General features: G+C 36.5%; 1 protein-coding gene across 14 annotated transcripts in view; it reads left to right on the top strand.

Annotated features, from left to right (window-relative positions):
• Nucleotides 1–22,635, top strand: part of PUM2 (pumilio RNA binding family member 2) — a 74,922-nt gene that overhangs the window by 16,260 nt on the left and 36,027 nt on the right. For 12 of the 14 annotated variants that reach the window (XM_088053940.1, XM_088053939.1, XM_014251436.2 and 9 more), the window contains exons 2-5: nt 10,989–11,057; nt 18,272–18,377; nt 18,652–18,839; nt 19,466–19,638. In XM_088053940.1, coding sequence (XP_087910066.1) covers nt 11,007–11,057; nt 18,272–18,377; nt 18,652–18,839; nt 19,466–19,638 — 518 coding nt within the window. In that variant the 5' untranslated portion in view covers nt 10,989–11,006. Of the gene's footprint in view, nt 1–6,209; nt 6,229–7,285; nt 7,419–10,988; nt 11,058–18,271; nt 18,378–18,651; nt 18,840–19,465; nt 19,639–22,635 lie in introns of those variants that run through there. The other 2 variants (XM_014251435.2, XM_014251433.2) reach the window with 2 other exon arrangements.

Genomic DNA, 22,635 nt, shown 5'->3' with positions numbered 1-22,635 from the left:
GGGCATTTGATTCCTTCTTTGGAAAATCTGTTCCCTGTTAAAACGTCTTGTTCAATAAATTCCTGGTGAGATTTTTCTGTCATAGTAGTGCTGTATGAGATGGGGCAAATACTTGGAGTTTCTCAACTGAATTGTAAAGTTGGGCCTTTTTTCTGTTAAAAAAAAATTAAATGTCTTTCAACTTGCTTAGTGAGATATCACCTTATTGCCTGCTTGTGACTCTCAGTTCTGACAGCAGACATAGCTGGAAAGAGGAAATTTGTCTCTTTCCCCTCTCTTCGATTTGAAGTAGCTGAAAAAGGAGTATTTTGTCATGTATTGCAACGTGGTTTCATGTAATTGGATTGAAAGAAAAGCATTGAGAAATTTTTGGTGGTATGCTTTACAGCACTTCCCTTGATGGAAGAAAATTACAGCATTGAATTTTGCAGATACTTGGTTTGTATTTTTAGTATTTTCCAGCATGTAATACATGGAATAGGCAGCTTAATGTGAGCTGTCATCAGGGAAGGGAAGAGAAGACTAATTGCAGTCACCTGACTGTGCAAGCAAGTTTGTTCTGACTTCTAGTCTTTAGAGACTCGTTTTTAATCACTCCTTCCAATCACATTTGCTGTTTCTCTGCATCTACACAGTTTGTGACCTTTTCCAGCAGCATTTTGAACTGCAGGTGGTGGTTTCAGCCAGTGAGGATCTTGACCATTTCCCCCCCAGTGCATATTGTCTCAGGTGGTGTCAAGTGGTGAACTGCTACCTCCTGCACAAGGACTTTGTGTTAGTTGTGTCTTTATTAAATATCCTCACCAGTGTCCTTGTGCTGTCCAACATACTCCCATATATTTCCACCTGCCTTGATGTCTCCAAATACCTGGCAAGCATTGTCAAATGCCTTCATATGAATGACTGCTTCTCACTTTACCAGTTTGGTTTCTTGTATCAGTCTTTGTAATATGTCTTAGAGTTCTTTGAAGCAGTGTCCTTCATACTTTAGTGCTTATTCAATAATTAGCATAGGGAGAGCCTGGTTTGATACTACAGCAAACATACTGTGTGGTCAACTGTGCATTATCTTGGATTTACATATAGATAAACTATGGTGTGTGCTTGTGCAGCAGTGGCTCTGCACAGAATCTGTTCAGGTCTGTGTGGAATTACTGACAGCTGCATAAACCTGAACCGTAGTGCTGCTTCCAGAGGGAGTGTGAGCTGGGAGCAGCCGTGGAGCACCAGAGTAGGAGCCAGAGACCTGAGCTGGTGGTGTGTGGAACCAGCTGGATATTTTTTTTTTTTTTTTTTTTCATTCATTCCCTTGTGCTCCTCGTTCTAGGTGAGGTTGTGAATGAGACCTTGTTCTAAACATGGTTATTGTGTGGTTGTGGAGTTTTGTCCTAAAGTTGGAAATGGTTTAAGGCATTCTGTGAGAGTTTTGCATTACATCCAGGTGGTGGGAGCCAGTAAACTTTTCTAAAAATGACTGCATGTAGGCATTCAAGCATTCTGCATTTGCAGCAAATTTCTTGATATGTTCTTATTCCCTTACATTATTCATGGCATTAAGAAAATAAAAATATGGGTTAGTGTTAGTTTTTGCTTAATCTATGTTCTTACCTGTGGGTTTAGAATGCTGTTTACCTTTTTTTTAATGTGATTTAAAATTGGTGATTTTGAAAATAAGACACTGCTGTATTGCACAGAGAAGCTGCATTTAGCCTTCTGAACTACCTTGATTTGGTACCAATTACATTAAAGTCAGGGTGAAGAAGGCCCTTGTGTGTCTTTATGAAGAGTTATGTGAAAGCTTTTCTCATCAGTGTAAAGATGAATAGAAAAGCAAAGTGGTTAAATAGTGAAGGGAAACATGTAGTTGGGTAAATTATTTCAGGGAATACTTTATTTTGTGTGAGGATGAATAACCTGAAACTTAGACATCTAACCAGAGATTTTGCTCATAAAATCACCATCTGATATTTTTTTAGATGATAATTCAAATGTGGCTTGCTTTCATCCACAATTACTGCTTTTGCCTGCCCTACATACTGTGCCTGTTTGTGTACTGATAGCGGCTTTTACGTACAACTGCTCTTGAATTTTTGGCTTCTTAAATGAAAAAAGTTGAAGTATTTGGCTTTAAATCCATTGAAGCACAGATATATCAATATCATTCTTCGAACTAATTTTCGTTAAAAAGCTTTTGTCACTTCAGTTTAATTTTCAAATAGCCTACTTAATTTTAGTTTTTTACTTTTGTTTACTGTCATTGGTATAAAGTCTTTGGTGTCATTTATGACTGTCTTTTACTACCTTTGAAGGACCATGCTAGCCAGCATTTAATGAGATATTAATGTCCAAAGCTAGGCTGCAACTCTTAGTGAATTAGAAGTGAGGTTTACTGAGTTGGAAGTAGTCTCTAGTTCTTTGTTGTTTTTTTTTTAGAGTTGGGTTGGTTTTTTTTAGCTTTTAGGCAACTGTAGAAATCTAGGGGTAGTTTAAATACATGTTGTCCAAAAAGAACATCCATAGGAAACAGCTGAAATAATTGATAACAGCAATTTCTTTAAATGTCTGTTCACCTGCTGTAGACAGATAAGTAGAAAACACATATACTTCCCTGTAGCAAGGGAGGAACTAAAAAAATAAACTAAGAGAAATATGTTTTACCATTCCCTGGCTCTTCTTGAGGTTATGTGGAGTTTACAAGCTAAAAAAAATTCAAGGTGGATTTTGGAGCAGACTGACATATACTTGAAACCTTGGGGTTTTTCACTGTTATTTTATGCTGAGGATACAGAGAAGTTGTGTCACCTTTCTTTGCAAAAGCTAGTTATTTGTAGTGGAATGAGGAGTCTAATAATTCCAATTTGTTTGGGGTTTCTTTTTATACTCTTACCTGTTGAATTCATTGTATAAGAACTACGTATTTTCATTTCTGGTTGTAGCATCCACTTTGAGCAGATCAGACAGTGTTCCCTAGTTTCTTCATGCCTGCTCAGGAGGGAAAAAAAAAAAAAGGTAAAACTAAAAGGCCAACAGCTTGTTCAAAATGGCACTGGACCATGAGGGAGAAGAATTCATGATGCTAGAAACTTCTGAGCGATAGAATTACTGGGAGAACTTTAGTTTTTCCATGTGTTACTGAAAACTAAATCCTTGAGAAAGTAATATTTTTTATGGTAAATATATCTGCCATATTCTGGAGTAAACAAAATGAAAGTAAATGCTCTGAAGAAGGGGATTGTTACATATCAGTTGCTGGAGGTGGGAGGAGTGTTTGTGATATCAGCTCTGTAATAACAAAAAACTGTTTCCGGGAAATTCCTCAGCCCCACTTTTAATAGGGGTGGGGTACATGTGTATGTATATACATATGAAATAATTTTCTTCATATAAATTGTATTGTTTATAAATGAGTTATGTTCAGTGTGATTCCTTAGGATCACATTCTTTTTAAGATGCTGTTAAAACCCCATGATTTCTCAAACAGAAATTTAAAGTCTGTGCTTTTGTTGTTGTTTTGTTGGGTGTTTTTTTACTTTTCGGACATTTGTGTAGGGGAGAGGTTCTGTTTCAGATTCCTTGGTAGCAAACAGAGAAGTGAAGATAGCTGAGATTTTTAAACAAAACACATCAGCAAAAAGAATATTGATTACAATGTAGAAAATTAATATATGGAAATTTTTACTTGTTCAAGACCTGTGGATTCCAGTGTTCCAATCCTTGTTAACACATTTAAGAAAAGCTTGTTGACTCTATTAGAATGAAAGTTGTTTCATTAATCATGACAAAATACACTGAGATAAATTGTCCCTAGTTCCTGCTTGCGTGTACATATCTTTAGGGTTTATACAAAGTTTCCATCTTCAGAAAATGCAAAATTTTAAGTCTTTTTTTATAGTATATTGCCTAGAAAGCACTTGAAGGTTTTTTAATTTATTAAGTAAAGCTTTTGAGTGAGAGCAAATGATAAAGTAATGAAGGCTGACATCTCAAAACAGCAGCACATCAAATTAATGTCACACTTCTATATGGAAGTAGCTGTATTGTTTCTACTCACTGACAGAGCCTTTCTGTGTAGAACAGGATAATAATGGTTAGAAATTTGGGTCTTCAAGTCCTCTAAACTTGTGCTACACCACTTGTAGCACTTGCTACTGTTACCAGAAAGGTGATGCTGACTAACCAGCTTAACAAGAAATGTAGATATTTAAAATTAGGAAAAAAATCAAACATATGCATGTAAGTAATCAGCACCAATTAAATTAAGCATGTTTAGACAGAAACTGCAACTCATTTCACAGCTTTGTTTGCAAACTTCTGAATGTATTTAGTGTCTTCCTTTTTTGTTTCTGGTATATTTATGGAGGAACATTGGAGTGAAACACTGCCCCAGTGTTTGCAGCAGAGGAAGGTGAAGAGTTTCACCAAACTTTGTGGGATTTGTACCTAAACTATTTCTTATTGGAAATTAAACCTGCATGAAAAATTTTTCTTGTATGAAAAATAGTTCTTCAGTTTGATTTCTTGAGCAATAAAGGACCAGTCAGCCCCTTTTAAAAATAATTCCTTTTTCTTGTAGCTCATTTAATAAGCTAAAAAGTGATAGGAAATATTATTTTAATCAATTATTCTAACTGTATTTTTAAAATCATTTCCCATTTACAAAAGTTCTCACTGGACAAGTTGTTACAGGCTTTTTCTTCCATTTTGTAAAACTATATTATATACTTTTAATCATGTTTCTAGATTTTTGTTTTGCAAACTTGTGTTACCCTCCCTGCTGTGCTGTGTATTTCTTCGAAACTTTTGAATGGATAATTTCTTTCGCAATTAAAAAAACTAAGAAACGTGCTAAGGTTATTTAGTCTAAACTATGTGCCCTATTTATGTAGGAGTATATCACTTCAGCTTTTCAAATGGTGCAAACAGCATAACCATTATAAATAGTTATGAAATCTGGTTTCAGTACAAACACTTTAATTTATATGAGCCTGGTAGCTCTGCCAGTATTTGGCTGTACAAATTAAAATCCTGAGCTTGAGGACATTTTACAGTAGTTTAGGAAAACTTGTACAAACAGTTCTGCCAGTCTTAGGGCAAAGCTTGAACTGGTTGGGTGGGAAGGAGAATCATGAAAGCCTTGTCAGTGAAGAGACAAGTTTCTTACATGATGGAAGAGTTCATTTTTAAGGGAAGCAAGTGCAATTTCTTAAGAGTCCATAGCTGGCTTTTTAGGCCATGAACCATCATGTAGTTCTGAAATGGGGCAAAATGTCCATCATTTTCCTCTGTGTTTCTTGGTGATACTGATGATATAGTAATGATTTCTCTGTATCATTTGTTGGCAGAAGGCTATTCATATTCAAGTAAATCAGTATTTTCCAAACTTGATGGTGACTTGTGAGATATTATCCAGCATGCTTTGACATATATATATAACATATGTGCAGATTTATACATGCTTTTGATAAAAACCTAGAGAATTAATTTCTTCTCTGTGCAGGCTTTGAGGTTATTGATATTCCTATTGAAAACAAGGAAGCAAAGAATGTGAGTTGGCTTTTTCAGCAGGCTGGACTCTGCTTTTGCTCAGTGTATTCCCCTGCCTCTTTAATGTGCTGCAGAAACTCCACCTCAAAATCTGCTCTTTTCTGTCGTTGTCAATGTTCTCGGTGCTGCTAGGATTGCTTCTCAAACTACAGTATGCTCACAAAGAAATAAAGCTCAAGAACATTAAGGTCCAGAGTGATTGCTGAGCGAAGACAACTAAAATGAGAAATTTGGTTTTGTTAGAATATTTCAATGTACTAAGGGTCATGGAGTTCAGAAGTATAGTACTGCTCAGTCTGAGAATGAATTAAGAAGCCAGAAATATTTCAGTTGAAGAACTACTCAGTTCCTTGCAAAAGTTTTAGTTGGTTCTAGAACACTATTTTACCACAGTGAAAATTGTTAAGTGCTTACTGTCAGAAGTAGTACTTTTGAGATTGTAACCATAGAAATATTTGTTAGAACTTAAATTTAGTTGCCTAAGTCCTTTGTCTAAAGCGCCTAACACCTTCTTTATTTGGACTGCTTAAGGAGACTGGACATTTTGGAGTATTTTGTGAATTTTTCAGTTCTGTTCTGTTACTGTTCCATGTGGCCCTCAGAAAACCTTGCCTCTTATCAAAACACAGCACCTGTTGACTTTGAATTACTTGGGAACAGCAACTTTCATTAACCAGTTGGGTGGTAAGTGAACTTTGGTTATCTGATGCTTCAGAGATGTGTGAGAGGATGCATCTACTTAAAAGCAGCTTTAATCAAACAAATGTCTTGTTTTCTTTTAATGTTACAGAAAATAGTTGTTGTTTAGTGTATAGAACAGTTCAGTTGTGCTTGTAGTAGTTGCCTGTTCAGCTACTCAACAGCTTTTGTTATCTGGATGCACTGTGGGTTGGCCTCTAAACCAAAGTAAGGATGTTTCAGGTAATTTTGGTAAAAATATTATAGAGTAGAAATATATACAGTAGAAATATATACAGTACAATATATACAATATATATATCTCTATATACAGCCCTTTACTGCAGTATGGCATAACAGATTTGGCTATGTGCAGTTTAGGCTGGTTGTATAGTTTTCTTTCTTGTTCTTTGTTAGGAATCGGTTTGAGACTTCTGTCTAATATTTGTATTAAAAATACTATTTTTATTTAGTAGTTTCAAGTTGGCCCCCTATCTGAAAAGTTTTTGGTGAGTTGTCTTTTTGGGAGTTTTTTAAATGTCTTTTCAAATATCTGGTGGCTTTACAATGCAGTGTTTGACTTAATGGAGGACTGGCAGAATTGCTGTTGGGTTTTCAAAATAGTTTAAGTTGCTCATAACGTTAAGTCTCTGCCATAAGCATGTATCTTACATAAGATAAATGCTTCAGAGGAGCCACCCCTGTAGAAAACTGCTGGAAGGGTATTTTGCATTGAAGACATTTAGTAAAGTTAAAAAAGCAGAAGCATTTGCAGTGTAAATAGCAGCTTCCCTTTCTTTCCAGCCACCGTGCTGTAATTACCAGGTGTTTTGTGTTGAATTTCTGTCCTAGGACACAACTTCAACTGCAAAATACGTCTTCTTTGTCACAGTGGTTAGGGTACTCACCTGAGAGGGGAGGGATGGGATTTGGAATTTCTTAATGCAGAAAAAGTGGCTTTCCTACTTTCTGGTCATCTGGTTTAGCTACTTTTGATGTATAAAATAAAGTAATAACATTCTCTTTGATACTGTATTTTTTGTTATTATTTTCCACAGGTGTTTTTTCAAAGAAAGGGCTGTTCTTTGCTTTTGCAAGAAAATGGTTACAAGCTTATTTCTTGCAAGATTCAGGGTTATTTGAGAGAGTAGTTGTCCCAAGGTCTGGATGCCTGGATTCCAGAAATGGATGTTACTGTAAGCAGTGTGATAATTTCTTGTGATAATTCTAGATGATTTCCAGTCAAGAATCTGCATCCCTAAATCTGCCCGCTCACCAAGTTTCATGTTACTGGTTGAGTTGCCATGTAGCCAGCACTGAGTGGATACTCCTGTCCCACCTCGCTCAGCACCGGGTTCTCCTTGTTGCTCTCCCCAAGTCACATGTAATAATCTCATCTCTGATGTTTTACCCAGTTCAGCTGGGTGATGTGGCAAAATTCTCATGCATGGAAAAGGAATGGAAACACCAAAACCTTCTGGGTCAGTTACCTCGATGGTTACCAAATTCATTCAAGGGGAGTGGTAAAAGCTGTTAGGTGAAGGGTGATGGGACTGTCCTCTACAGAGTCTCAACAGAGTAAAGGAATGGGTTTTACATAGGCCTCTAGGTTTATAAAAAATTATTTTAAATTTCAAGGGAAGTGTAAACTTTAGGAAGAAAGAGTCTACTAAAACATAATTTTGTTTTTAAACAGAAATTTTGTGTTAAAATCTAATTCCTAATGCTGCAGTGAAAAATGGACCACAATATGCTGGTATTTTGTATCTAGATCCTGTAGAAGGAGAAGAAGAGAATTTTCTGTTGGTGTGTTTACGGGGAAGAAATCATGAATGCTTATGGCATTTTACCTACATAACAGCAGTATGTGAGGAACTGTTTTACCTAAAGACAGCTCAGTGTGTAATACCTGTTTGTGCGTAATTTGGGGGCCCTATGGATTGATCTACTGTGTATAAGAAATTTGAAACCATTGTCCAACCCCCTGCCATAGGCAGGGACACAGATTTTCCATTAGACCAGGTTACTCAGAACCCTATCCAGCCAGGCCTTGAGCAGTTCCCAGGATGAGGCAGTGATGTAATCAAACAAAACCAGAAAAAAAACGTTGTAAATGTTGAGCATGATGTTCCCCAGGCCTCTTTGTGACTTATGAATTATTCTGTATGACGGGGTATGAATAAAAATAGAAAAAGCGTTGGATTTTTTTTAACGTTCTGAATTTGTTTTAAAAAAGGTACTCAAATGTTTATTTCTGGAACCTATGAATTAGGTTAATGCTGGTATTGAAATAGAAAAAATGAAACTCCTTGGTAATACAGATAATCCCAACCAAAGTTTCTCCTTTGGGGAAAGGGTGTGTCTTTATACATAGGAGATCCAGCCGGGTGTCATTCTGGATGTTTCCTTCTGTTGTTGGAGTGATAGGGCTGGGTTAGTGTTGAAGAAAGATACGGAGATACCGGTGCTGCCTGTGTTTTCTCCAATTTGTAAACGATATGTGAAAAACAGATTTATGATATGGGGCAGGATCTTGTGAGCTGTTGTTGTGGGTGGAAAAAGGGACGGTATTTTTTCTCTTGCTGCTGGTAGCAATAGATAACATTAACTTAAATTTTAATTTTTTATGAAAGAGGCAAGTGAGCAAAATTAATGTTCATTGTGCTAAAGTGTATTTACAGTTTTATAAAACTTCAGTTTCTTATAATCGTCTCTGAACTGCTTAGAAGAAGCAAGGAGTGAGTTGTGCTCTTACCCTGATTCTTGGATTGTCTTTTCTTAAAGATATGGAAGGAGGGGTGGCCAGGGTTTTGGACTTCAGTGAATTGTGAAAAATAAGCATTTATTATTAGGTCTTGCAACACCAAAAAAACCTGAACAAATAAAACCACCACCACTGAAAGTTAAAACAAAACCAACAGAAAAACAAACAACAAACCCAAAACAACCCACCCAAAAACCACCACAACCAAAAAAATTATGCCTCTTTCAAGCTTGGTTGTTTGTTATTTAACAGTGTTTATGGTAAATATAGTTTGGCAAACTTTATCTGCAAATTTGTTTAGAGATCATGGAGATCAAAACTACATATTGAGACAGAAGTACCTAAATTAATACTGGTTTGTAATTGAAACTAAAGTGCATGACCTCAGCATGAACAGTGGCCTAGGTAAGATAATCAGCTATCTCAGCAATCTGTAGAAGAAATAATGTTTTCAGAAACTGTAATATTTAAATTCAGAGGTCTTCAAGGTTTGAGTTTCTGATTTTTCTTTTCAAGTAATTGCTCTTCTACAGTTACATTTTCTGTGTGCATGCACAAATACTTGATTGTCCCCTGGATCTAATAAAAGTTTTGCATAAAATATGAACCTAGTTTTTAAAATACTCATTTGAAGAAAAATGTCTTAAGCTTTTTAAAGGATATGTTAAAATCTGCTTTCAGTTTTTAAAAGAATAAAATCAACCTAATTAACTTAAGTGTCAGCATTACTGGAATAAGGCCAGTGTGATGGTGTGCCTACCCCATAATTCAGTCTGAAACGAAATTTGCTCTTTAGTATCTTAGTGAAATTGTTGGGAAGTACTTCAGACTCCATTTTAACTAAAATATTATTCTTCTTGAGGGAATATTTGTTTGAGCTGTGAAGTTTCTTTGTCAAAAGCACAGAGACACTCAACCTCAGAAGTTAATGGCTTAGAATGATTGAGGCAATAACAATAGTTTGGGAATAGAATTTTGAGAATGGAGTATCTATTGGCCAGTTTTCCAATGCTAGGAAAGAGTTGTTTGCTAGAATGTTGAAAGCACCAGATTGTTCCTTTGCCTAGTATTTGAGGATCTGTTGAAAAGTGTTAGTTATGTGTTATCAGCTGTGTGGTGTAACTTCAGTTTGGTTTATTGGCTGGTGGAAACAGATGGATTTACTGGTCAAAGTAACTCCTCAAGAGAGACTGGTATTGGGAGGGAAGCTAATTTAACTTTACCTGCTGCATGTCAATATTGGGAGAGAAGGGAAGGGAAAGAAACAACTCTGGATTTCCTTTTTTTGTTTGCTTTCCAAAGCCAGGATAAGCTTAGAAAAGTTCTTATGGAAACCATCTTCTTAGAAAAGAATGAGCCCAGTGCACTGTATATGTGCCATGTAAAAAAGAGGTGGTTTATGCAGCAGCAACTCTTAGTTTTGTAAAATACCTTTCATATTTACAACAAACAAACAAAAAGAACAACCTGAAGAGAAGGAAAAGTGTTACTTCCTGGAAGAGAACATGAGGAATTGTGATAATGCAGTTACTAGATTTTAAAAGCAACACATTGCTAGTAGGTTTTGTGACCTGCCTTGTGAGCCTATCTGTGTTTGCTGCCAGATGTACTTAGTGTGCAGCAGTTCCTGGCCTTTCTGAAGGATTTCATAAGCCCAAATCTTTAATTTCACCTCTTTTTCTTTTCTTTTTTTTTTTTTTTTTTAATATTCATTGCAAATGTAATGGCTACCATTTCTAAAGTGAGCAATATCTGTACAGATGTGTGGAGATTAAACTGTTTAAGTTGCTTGGAATTTCTTGCATGTTATTTTATTAGCAGGGTACATTGAATTGATCACTAACTATATCTAGTCATGAAATCTAGACTCATGTTCAGACTAAATTGGGAAGCACATGTTTTGTGTGCTTTCAATAATCAGAAATCTTCTGGAGTGTTGAAAACTCTTACTTTTGAAAAGTTATTTGACTAATGGATCTTTCTTTCATTTTTCCCTTTACAGGTTCGATCTGTGGATGAGATGAATCATGAGTTTCAAGCTCTTGCCCTAGAATCTCGGGGAATGGGAGAGGTAATTATTGAGGGCTGAAAATCCAGTTGGTGGTTCAGAAATGTTGATAGAGTTTAAGAAGTCTAAATAATACAACATGAAGCAAAGAGCTTCTCTTAAGAACAAGTTAATTATTTCTGTCTAAGGTGAAGAGAAAACTAAGTACCTTAAAAGAGCATTTGGATTGTTATTGACTGTTTCTGCTGTGTCTATGCCATTCTTGTTAGATGAGTGATAGTTCTAGAGAAGTGAAAGGGTAATTTTTTGTAAGAGTGTAAAAGTCTATGAAAGGAAGCATGTTCTCAGTCTCACTGTATCTAAGCTAGCGGAACAATGCTTGCTGCTCTTGAGAAGCCAAGGAGACGGGGATTTGAAAAAAAAGGTTTGGCTCCAGAAAAAGTGAACTGGCATACCCAGAGAAATGTGTGATAATTTGCTATTTTTTCACTGGTAATTACTCCTTAAAAGATTTTTAAGCTGGGCTGAAGAGTGCTGTTATGTAATTTAGCTGCAGGGAAGAAGGACTATTTCTCTTGACTGATTTGATTTGTTTGGTTTTTTTTTTAAATAAGTGTGCTTTAAGATTGGGGGAAGAAATTTAAAAACGTGAAGAATGACTTGGCTCCTTCAAAAGCAGTTCCCTGAACTGTTTAGTAGGTAATTGATAAGCATTAGGGTTATTTGCCCTGACAGGACCTGGTGAAGAAATTCATGTTGAACTAAGACTTCAGATGTGGATCTTCTTGTCTTGCTGGATATTTATCTAATTCAGTTGATAGTTGAACCAGTGACAATATTGCAGCCCAAGTTTCTTAAAATGATGGTAGGAGTCTTCATAGAAACCATAACTTTCTGATGAAAAATAAGTACCATGTTGTAGTTGATGAATGTTTCTGAGCTGACACATGGCCATTCTTACTTGATTTTTTTTATTTTAATGAAGCATTCAAGCAATCACTTGGCTTTTCAGCCATTTTTGCTTTATCCAGGGTTGTCTTTGAACCAGCTCCCATTTGAAAAAAAAAATAATAGATGAAGCCCTGTTCTCTAGAAATCCGAGTAGCCACACTGTTCCCCTCCCAGTTCTTAAAATTCCTTTTGAAAAGTAAAATGTTAGTGAAGTATCTGTGATAGTACCAGCAGTGTGAGAGTGGATGGTGGTATTTGGTCTTTTGACACCCACAAAGTAGTCTTTAAAGCTTTAAAGAAGTGAAAGTGAAGGATGGCACATATGCCTGGGAATTAAATTACAGTATATATGACTGTTCACACAGATTTTCATTTTAGGTTATCTCAGATGGAGGGATGTATTTCTGCATGATTAGGATTCTGTTGGTTGGTTTTCTTGGCATTCAGTGGCTCTGTAATGTTTAAAAAAACAACACACAAAGGGTCAGAGTTTTGATGCAGTACTGCAGCATCAGAAATTGATACTATATTGTGACCCTGCACTAACCAGGTTATTTTGTCTTTTGTTTCAATGGTGTCTTCCAGGTATCTTGAGGTAATACAGGTTCACATAGCTAGGTCGACTTAACTCAGTAATTTACTTGATGCATTGCACAACAATAAAGTAGTTCTGGGATACATTCCATGGCTGTTTTAATCTTTTTCTTGATTATAGCCTTCTAGAATATTAAAGGAAATGTCCTTTTAAAGTAAGCTAGAATTGGTAGAGGCTCCTACATGCTTTGAAAGGTATGAAAGAGAAGTCATGTCAAGTGAACTGTTTCCAGCTATTGGGAAATCATGTTCCTCATTTTCTCTGTCTGCCAAGATTTTTCTCTGAACTGAAATTAATTTCTTTTTCATAATTCTAATCCGTACTGATACTTTTCTTCACAACTGGGTATCAATACTTGGCATTAGGAAACTTTGTCTGTGTTGCAAACATCTTTCTCTAAATGTCTCTTAAAATTTTAGCTTGCTTAAATTGTGACATTGGTTACACACAGGTGATGCTTCTGTCTCCGGCTCCTAAAATCTATGGTGACCTGTAAGGTCATGGTAGTATTCTGAAGAAATAAGAACAAATGGTGCTGTTTCTCTCTGGGCATCGCTATATCAGGGCGAGCATAGTGGGCTGCAGGACTTTCAGTGTGATCCAGTACAGCCACACAAAACTTACTGCCAAACAGAACAGAAAACTAAATCTTCTTTTGATAATGTCTTGGTTTAACTTACGGGGTCGAAGCACACAGAGTTCATTTTAGGAACAAAGTATTCAATTCTAGTGTCAAAACTTGATTCAGAGAAATTCAGTTGATGTGTTCATTGAGCTCTGTAACAGAAATAACTTCTGACCTTAAAAAACAATTCTAAAAAGTAATTTAAAAAGCCTTAATTCAAGAGACAGTAATGGAGAATGTGCACGTCAGAGAGCTGGTTAAGAGGCAGCGTTAGTATAACTGGTTGTTATTATTTGTGTGTAGTAAAGGACTTTGTTCATCTGACAGACACCTAACAGAGATCATTGCTGATACTGAAAAGGAGACATTTAGAATCCTTAGACATTAATTAGTGCTGTCAAAGAGTAAAGCACAATGATTTTAACTACCTGTATTGATTTGAGATGACATTTCTAGATTGTCTTTTTCAGTAGAACTAATTAAGCACATTGTTTTTCCTCCTCTGCCAAAGAATATGTTTCATTTTCTGAAAAGTGCTACTTTTATTTTAATTCCCCAATTAAAAGAATTGATAACTGACAGGGCTGCTTATTTGATGATCCAAGGGCTAATTGTCGTGGTTTTAAAGCAGTAACTAAAAAATTACTAGAAAACTTACTTATTTCTTGCTGTGAGATGCGGATTAGAACAAGAGCAAAACAGGCTTAAAACTTAAAAGGAATAAAGAAAGTTTATTAACAAAACTGCAAGAATAAGAACACCAGAATAAACTTCTAGAAAACTCTTTTATCTTCCACTACCCAACCATTCTCTTGTTCACATGACAACATAGAGACAAAAATCTTTGGAACTTTGGTGTTTAAACAGTCCCAATTCTTGCTACAGTCTTTTCATCAGCCTTTGTAGAGAAACAGAAGTCTTCTTCTGCTAACCTATGGAGTTTCTCACAAGAAAACTATTTCTGTTATAGCTTTCTATTTCTCTGATGCCAGCTGCCCGGAAATCTGTCATCAGTACACTCCTCCCATTTCACATCACTCTGAGGTGTGTATGGGTCAATGAGTCTAGGGATGTCATTTTTAAGGATGAATTATTCAAAGGTAAAAGTTCTTTTCATTTGTCTCTGTGAGCTCCCCTGGAAGACAGAAGTTTTCTCTTTGCCTCAAGCAGCCTCAAATCTTCAACTATTACTTCTCCCCCCTCTGTTCCAGCACCTCACTGTATCACAATTACTCCACCTTTTGCGCAAAATCCAAACTTTGAACACTCCATTCCTCCCCATATACTGTCATGAATTAAAGGTGTTTTTTCAGAACATTATTGTCCATCTCCATAGCTTTAACGGAAAAATATTTCCGTTTAATTAAAGCATCTCCTTATTCTCTATCTCTTCTGAAGCTTAATTCTTTTCTTTACTGTCTCTGATAGTTCATAAAGTCTCTTTACATGTTGATTACTCTCTTTTTCTTTCTCTGGAAAAAAAGGATTAATCTGCAAGTCTCATCTGAGTAATGAAAAGGTTAAAATCTTGCCCAGGCTTTTGTAGATGGTTCTGTGATCTCTGCCGGAGCAGCAGCTGGAGTTGTCTGCGATGGAAGATTCTTCATGGCTGCTCTGGAGAGTGTGGTCACTGTCTCAGCCTGCCGCAGGTCAAGAGCTTTTTTTTCCTTCTTTACTCGGCAGTCTGTGGTGAATTCAGTCCCAGCAAAAACTGCAGCCGAGCCAGGGACCGGCCTGGCCCGGCCAGAGCCCGGGGCAAGCCCCGCAGGCCCCATCTCCCGGCCGGGAGCCGATGGGCCCAGCCCAGCCCCCGCCCGGGCCGCATGGCCTGGGCAGGGAACGGGAAACCAACTAAAGCTCTGTTACCTTTCACAGCCAGGGAACAAGGAGACAAAGAAATTCCCAGGCTTAGGTCTTAAGGTGGTGTTAACAGGTTGATCTCACTTTTCACTGGTTAAAACTGCTGTCAGTTCTTAGAAATGGCCAGCTGTTGGCTGGGAGACAAACTCCCATCAGCTTCCAGCGGTTTTAACTTCCTTAGACGTTTTTCTTTGTTTTCTTAAATGCCAATCTGTCACACTAATACATTAATTTAAAAAGAGTGTCGTGTGTGTCATAGCCATCTGTCAAATAATAAAATCTAGTGGTTCTCAGGGAGTTGCAATATTGTTAACTTCATAAGATTGCATTTATTTAAGTATTTGAGGGACTTTGTTGTGTAGAAATTTTATGAAAACCATTTCAGTAAATCTGTTGAATCATCAGTGGTTTAAATTTAGCCTCTCAGTGTGGATGATGCATTATGTTTTGTGTTAAAGATACTTTATAGTCTTTGTGTACCAAAGTACATGAGTACTGAAAGTAGTGGAATTTATCTGTTTGGAATTTGAGAGTAAGTGGTTAAAAAAAAAAAAAAAAAAAGGCAAACCTCAAAAAAACCCCAAAACAAACCTTAAAAAACTCTCACAAACAACAAACAGCAAAATACCCCAAAACAACTTGCACTTTTGCAGTGAGGATTATTGCTTCTTTATACTAGGGGATAGTTTTTGCTCTCATACAAATCATATGAATGAGTTTTGATATCAAAACCAGTACTGCAGTGTGCTTTGCTCTAAATTTACTTATTGTTCTTAACACTGAGTTGTCTGAACATACCTGTCTGATAGTGGAATTTACTATTTCAGGGTAAGCATACTTCAGGTAATTCTCATTTTATGGCACCTGAGATATTACTAGATCTGTTTTATTCTGAGAAGGTTGTGTTAGGTGCTGACACCTTCACTTACTTCCATGTTTCAAAGCTCTCAGCTGGACACGTATTGGAAATATTGGAAATTGGCTTAGACGGCATTTAAAAGAAAATGTGATTCCCAAAACCAAAGTCTTGTAGATAACATTAAGTGCTTGATTTCTGTTCAACCACTCTCTTACAAAATGAAAAATAAGTAGTACTGCAAACCTGTTACAAATAGAAGGCTAAAAGCAATGTGTAGATTGCATAGGCAGATCTGGATTTTGTAATCTGCTTTTAGTTAAAATACAGTTGTAAGATTCCCTTGTCTATTTCTCTGCCTTCGGATGTCTAACTTCATCCCTTAAATTTGGGGTAAATTTAATACCGTGCTGGTCACAAAGTATGTTTGGTTGACACCTTGTGGTGATTCTACAATGCATTTGAGAGTGGGAGTCTGTCACAGCAGATCACAACAGTACAGCACCTCTTGCAAGCATAATATTCTCCTGTGGTTTTGTTGAGCTTTGGCTGTTTATCATCCTTCCACCTGAATCCTTCTCTGTTAATGAATTTTTGTAAGGAACCCAGGGATTTGAGGTTAACCAGTCAAACACTTTTGTTTTTTTTTTCTGATAGGAGCTCTGGGCAGCACAGAAAAACAGCAATCCCAAAGTTTGTCCAGAGGAGCTCTTGTCACCTCTGTTGCAGTGTTAATACTGGGGCCTGCAAGTGGCAGTCTTACCCACCTTCTCTTGAGGCTGTTTTCACAAGCGCTTTTAGTGTCACACTAGGAAATATCTCTGTTACATACTGACTCCTGTTAGCAGTTTTTTTAGTCACTTTAGTTACAGAAGGAGCGAATTTCCAGAATGTACTCATTTATTGCAAACAGCTTAATCAGATTGTTTTTTTCTAATTTCACAAAACTTAAAATTCTAAATGCAGCATTACGTTATGCAGAATCAGATGAATCCAATGGATTGTGCATATGAGGGATTTTTCTTCCCTACATTTTGCAAGTTGTTTTCACTTTAGTTTCTGTTGATGTATCTTGTAAAGTACCTACTTTGTTTGAGAATACAGTTTTTTACTTACAGATAGAGAAAATATGACATGTAGAATTTGGCATTTGTACTGATGGGAAAAGGTACAGGAATAAAGCAGTAAAATCAAAGTGAAATGGATTCTAGTGTTTGAGAAATTGTTTGTCTGGTGCTTCTGTCATGTCACGCTAAGTCTTTCTGTCCTTGAAGACATTCCAAGAAGTGATACTGATCTAACATGACACTTCCTGTTTTACAAGTAGGAATTAAAAAAACATACATCTAAAGAACAGTGTTGGTATATAGAACTTCACATATGAATGTCACAGATTTTTAACAGCCCTATGGTCTAAAGGAGTTGACTTGCTACCATGTGTATTAGTCACTTTCAAAAATTTGGAGCATGTTGCATTTCCAAGTGAAGAGAACTTCATGATCAAGTGCTGCTCTTTCTGATTATCATAGTATTAGTTAACAGCCAAGCTTTTGAGTCTTTGGCAGGAAGGCAGTGTGTAGTTAAAGCTTCTGAGAAGATTGTCTTGATTTAACACAGGGATTAATTTGATTTGCTTTTTTCACAGCTGTTTCTATATTCTGTATTTCTTCCTCAACTTCAGAATCTCAATCCTGTTTGGGTTATTTTAGCAATTCCTTTTTACAGCATTAGCTTCAGTAATGGGAAGCAGATTTCAAGTGTTAGGATCTCCTCAGCAATGTGTGTTGATTTAGTTAAAGCCGACTTTTGTATCAGTCCTCAGCACAGGAAGGATGTGGACATGTTAAGAGTGGGTCCAGAGGAGGCCACAATGATCAGGGGGCTGGAACACCTCTGGTGCAGCTATGAAGACAGGCTGAGAGAGCTGGGGTGGTTCGGCCTGGAGAAGAGAACGCATTGCAGCCTTACGGTACTTGAAGGGGGCTTACAAAAAAAGAAGCAGAGCAAATTTTTACAAGGGCAGATAGTGGTAGAATGAGGGGAAGTGCTTTTAAATAAAAAGAGATGAGATTTTTTATTAGATATAAGGAGGAAATTCTTTACTGTATGGGTGGTGAGGCAGTGGAACAAATTGTACAGAGAAGCTGTGGCTGCTCCATCCACAGAAGTGTTCAAGACCTGGATGGGGCCCTGAGTAACTTGCTGTAGTAAGTGGCAGTCCCATGGCAGGGAAGTTGGAATTAGATGGTCTTTAAGATTCCTTCCAATCCAAACCATTCTATGATACCATGATCTTAAACTAATTATTTGTATATCCTCTTAATAGTATTGCTGGTTTTTGCCCATCTATAAGCATATTCAAATAAAACATTTTTCTTCTTTTTTAATAGCTTTTGCCTGCCAAAAAGTTTTGGGAACCTGATGATTCAGCAAAAGATGGACAAAAAGGGATATTCCTTGGTGACGAGTGGAGAGAGACTGCATGGGGAACTCCTCGTAAGTGATTGGTGTATATGTAGTGAAAAATCAGTCATGATTACTGAATGCTATTTCAAAGCAAGTTTTGTAACTGTAGATCAAATTTTATTTTCCTTTCGTTTTAGTTGTGAAAATGCATGGTGATTGTGTTTCAATACCACTTTTTGAAACTGTGATTTGGAACTTCTAATTTAATTTTTGTTTTAATACTGCTTTTGTAATGAAATGCAAAAACCCTACAAGTTGTATTTAAAAAATACTATAGTTTTATTTATTTGTTTGTTTTTAACAGACCATTCTATGTCCCAGCCTATTATGGTACAGAGAAAGCCTGGACAGGGTTTTCATGGAAACAGTGAAGTAAATGCTGTATTGTCTCCACGATCAGAAAGTGGTGGCCTTGGAGTGAGCATGGTAGAATATGTGTTAAGTTCCTCTCCAGCTGATAAATTGGATTCCCGGTTTAGGAAAGGAGCTTTTGTAAGTAATGCAGTGTGTTAAACTTGCCTGGTTACCTGCTGTGGTCTCTGTTACATGGTTATATTTTCTCTTTGTCTGTTTTTATTTTTTAACTCTTTTCTTTAGAAGGAAGTGTGTAGTTGCTATCTGTCTTCCTTGGTTGGAGGGGGCAGAAGAGGGAAGGGGTTTGGGAATCTTAACTAAATAGCCATCTTAAAGTGCTTTCCTAAAAACTTTATTTAAAAGTAGGAAAAGGACTGCAAATAGCTTAATTTAAAATGTCTGATGAACTTTATTCTTGATTTTCCTATTTTATGTTTTTATGCGGGTTTGTTTTGTAACTGGATGTTTTAATTGTACAAAATAAACTTTTATCTAATTCAAAGTGTTACTGCTTTAACTGCACCGCTATAGTTAAGGTTGAGTTAGCTCTTCCATTATAAATCTTGGCATTCCTTTCACATTTCGGCAGTTATTAATTGCATGTGGTTGAAACTTGATGACCAAGTTAGCCACCAGATGCAATTTCATTGACAACAAACTGTTTGTATTGTTTACGTGCACTGTAGTGTAGAATTAGGTCACCTTGTGGTGCTCCTATTGTGTTCTGTTCAATATTCAGAATCAAACAGATTCTTTTTCCTCAGGGCACTAGAGATGCTGAAACAGATGGACCTGAGAAAGGAGATCAGAAAGGCAAGGCTTCTCCATTTGAGGAGGACAAAAACAGAGATCTTAAACAAGGAGATGATGAGGATGTTACTAAAATAAATGGCAGAGGTTTGCCAAATGGAATGGATGCCGATTGCAAAGATTTTAAGTAAGCTTTTAACTGTTTCTCGAGAAGACGAGCATGTCTCTTAAGGGCATTATTACAGTTCTGATTTGTGTGTCAGCTTTAAACATTACCCAGCAGCAGACTGATTCTTCCCCTCTCAAGTCCTCCCTTTCCCACTGTGCCACATGTTTCTTAGGATGTCATTAATGTGTGTGTCACTTCTCATGAGACAAATTCATCTTAACATAGTAACTATTAAAAGTAAGTGGGTACCTTCTGAATGTGGTGAATTAAAGAGGGATGAAAACTTTAATCCTTTTAATGTCAAACTAAATTTCTTTCTCTCTGCTTCTTTTTAATGCTCTTTTGCATCTGAGTGTTCTTGTAGAGAGTAAGTCCTACAGAATTTTAACTTTCCTTCTGATTTTGCTAGTGGATACCACAGCCTAACACAACTAATCATTTCCCCATAAGTCTTTATAGAAACCATATCTTTGACTAAGGTGGAGCAATGTATTTTCCTATGCATATACTTAAATGTCACCTATGGAATGGTGTTGTGGTTTGGTTGTTTTTGTAGGGAGAAATAGATTTGATCAAGCTCAAACTTCTTGAACAGTAAACTCTTACATGACAGCACAGCCAGTCTGGTTTTTTTTCCTAATACTAAACTGCATTTTAAATTGGGTATTTTTTAAGGGTTGATCCTTCTTTCTTGAATGACTGTGATGCATTTATAAGTGTCATAAAGAAGAATTAAAAAGATAGAGAACTAGAGTGCTGCTCATATATTTGTATTAATGTGATGAACATGACCAGATAGTTGTGGTTTCATTAGTTCATTACGGAACAAGTGTATTAAAATGCATGTTTGAATCCCATACGTAAGTATTACCCACCCTTTAAAAAATGTATTACCTGAGGCTAAGGAGGGATTCCTCAAGCCTATTTTTCAAGATGTATCATTGAAAACAATACAATACCGAGCATACCAGAGAGCTCACATTGGCTCCTTTCGGACTCATGCTGCAGTACGCACAATAAACAAAGCTACCTTCATTGTTACCCGTTGCAAGTATGGAATAACTTACGTCCTGCTTTTCCTTACCAGTATCTATTTCAATTTTGAAATAGGTGTTTGTAAAGTACCTTCTGTATTCTTTAAAGAGAGAAGTTATTAAAAAATACACAAATGCAAAAAAGCATCCAAAGCCAGTAAACCTCTCAAAACAAAAAAATAAAAAAAATAAAAAAATAAGGCCATCTAAATGAAACGGGCCATATAAAGTGGTGGTATAGAGCCCTCCAATCAGAGGTTTATAATTGAAGTATTGACGCAACTTTAACTATAGCAACAGAACAGCACCAATGTAAGGAGCAACCTGCATTAGCTAACCATAAGTTATTAACAAAGAAGCTTCATCCTGTCCTCCTCGTATTTTTATTGTTACTTGTAGCATTTTTAAACTAAGTTTGTACTGAAATAACTGCCTTTTTTCCTTTTGTTCTTCACTTTGTTGATGCTGTATTTCACTTGGGAAAAATAGGGAATATTCAACGGCTTTAAATTCAAATTTTGAGCAAGACATGGTTGCTTGCTAGGATACTTAGATAGTAAGCCAGCATGTTTTGTACAGTCATCATGGGGTTGCTAGTTACATTAAAAAAACCTCTAGCCAAAAACTTATCCTTTCTTTGACATATTTTGTCCAGAATAATAAATCATACAGTGTTGCTGTAATAAACTCCCTTAAAGGCTGATTTCTAGCTGTACAGACTTAAGTGTTATCAGTCATTACATAAGTACTAGGAGATTTCTTCGTATTAATCATGTGCTTCAGTGAGGAATAGATACTTTGGCTTTGGAGCCCTGAAAAGGAAGCAGACCAGGTAGTACTGAGGCTGTGTCTGTGACCTAGAACTAGCAGTTCAGCAAACTGGTCTGACACTGTACTGATGGAATAAACACAGGTTCTTCCTGCAAGATGGCATTTGGTATTTGAGCCCAGTTTTCACAAGTAAAGCAAACTTAACTAAAAGTTTTACATTCCCTTAGAAACAATGTATAATCATAAAGTTCTGCCAATGCAATAATGTTAGAGGATCATAGATTTTCTCACACAGCTCTTCCCTAGTAGTTAACTTAGATTTTTGCTAAAAATTGGTAGTCTATGGCCTCCCACAGAAGTGGGGGTACCACTCCAAATTAAGGTATCCTAAATCTAGCTAAATGGTGTTGGGAATCTCTTTAGGATGTTACTCTGTTGACATCTCACTTCATCTGTTTGCCTGTAGGTGTTTATAGGTGTACAGAAAGTCCCCTGTAGTCAAAGGGGGAATATGATTAATACTGCTAGTCCAATAAGAGAGCAGTTCAGCTTTTATATATAATACTGTGTCTATAATACTGTATATTCTATTCAGGGTTATATTAGGTACACTTTTCCTGCACCAGTCATCAGTGTAGTATAGTCTATTAAATGAGTCGTGTAGGAAATGAAATGTTTCAGTCACATGCTAAATAGTTATTAGTTCGTTTTACTCGGGGTAAAAATGTGCTGTTTGCTTTTCAGATGTGAAAAATGGTTACTATATTGTATGTTTGTCTTTTCCAAATGAAATTTAGCTGTGTCTTTCTGTTCTTTGGTGCAAAATGCCCTTAGCATTTGTTTTTGTAAACTTTCTCTTCAATACATTTCATGTCACTACCAAAATACAATAAAGAGACATCCCAAAATTCTCAGGTGACCACAGTTCACTCCATTTGTCTCCAAACAGCCTCACAGATCAGTTTGTTTTTCTCACAAGTGATTTGAAGAGCTCTGTAGTCAGTCTTAAACTTAAAAAAAAAAAACCCAAATAAAATTATGCTTTGAAGTTAAATGCACCCTTTATCTTGAGCCATCAATGCATGCTGGTTGAAAATGTTAAAATGAGTCTGTCACTTCCCTTTGTAAAGTCACTTGAGTTCAGAGCTGCTTTGAAAGTAGAAATACTGTACTCTGTCCATGGACAGCTTTATATAAGACTGAAGAGTCT

Source organism: Pseudopodoces humilis, chromosome 3, assembly GCF_049639895.1.
Source record: "Pseudopodoces humilis isolate 2021_Gansu_Grassland_sample_001 chromosome 3, ASM4963989v1, whole genome shotgun sequence".
NCBI classification, from domain to species: domain Eukaryota; kingdom Metazoa; phylum Chordata; class Aves; order Passeriformes; family Paridae; genus Pseudopodoces; species Pseudopodoces humilis.
The sequence above is the reverse complement of the archived record's forward strand: the minus strand, read 5'-3'. Positions and strand labels throughout refer to the sequence as shown.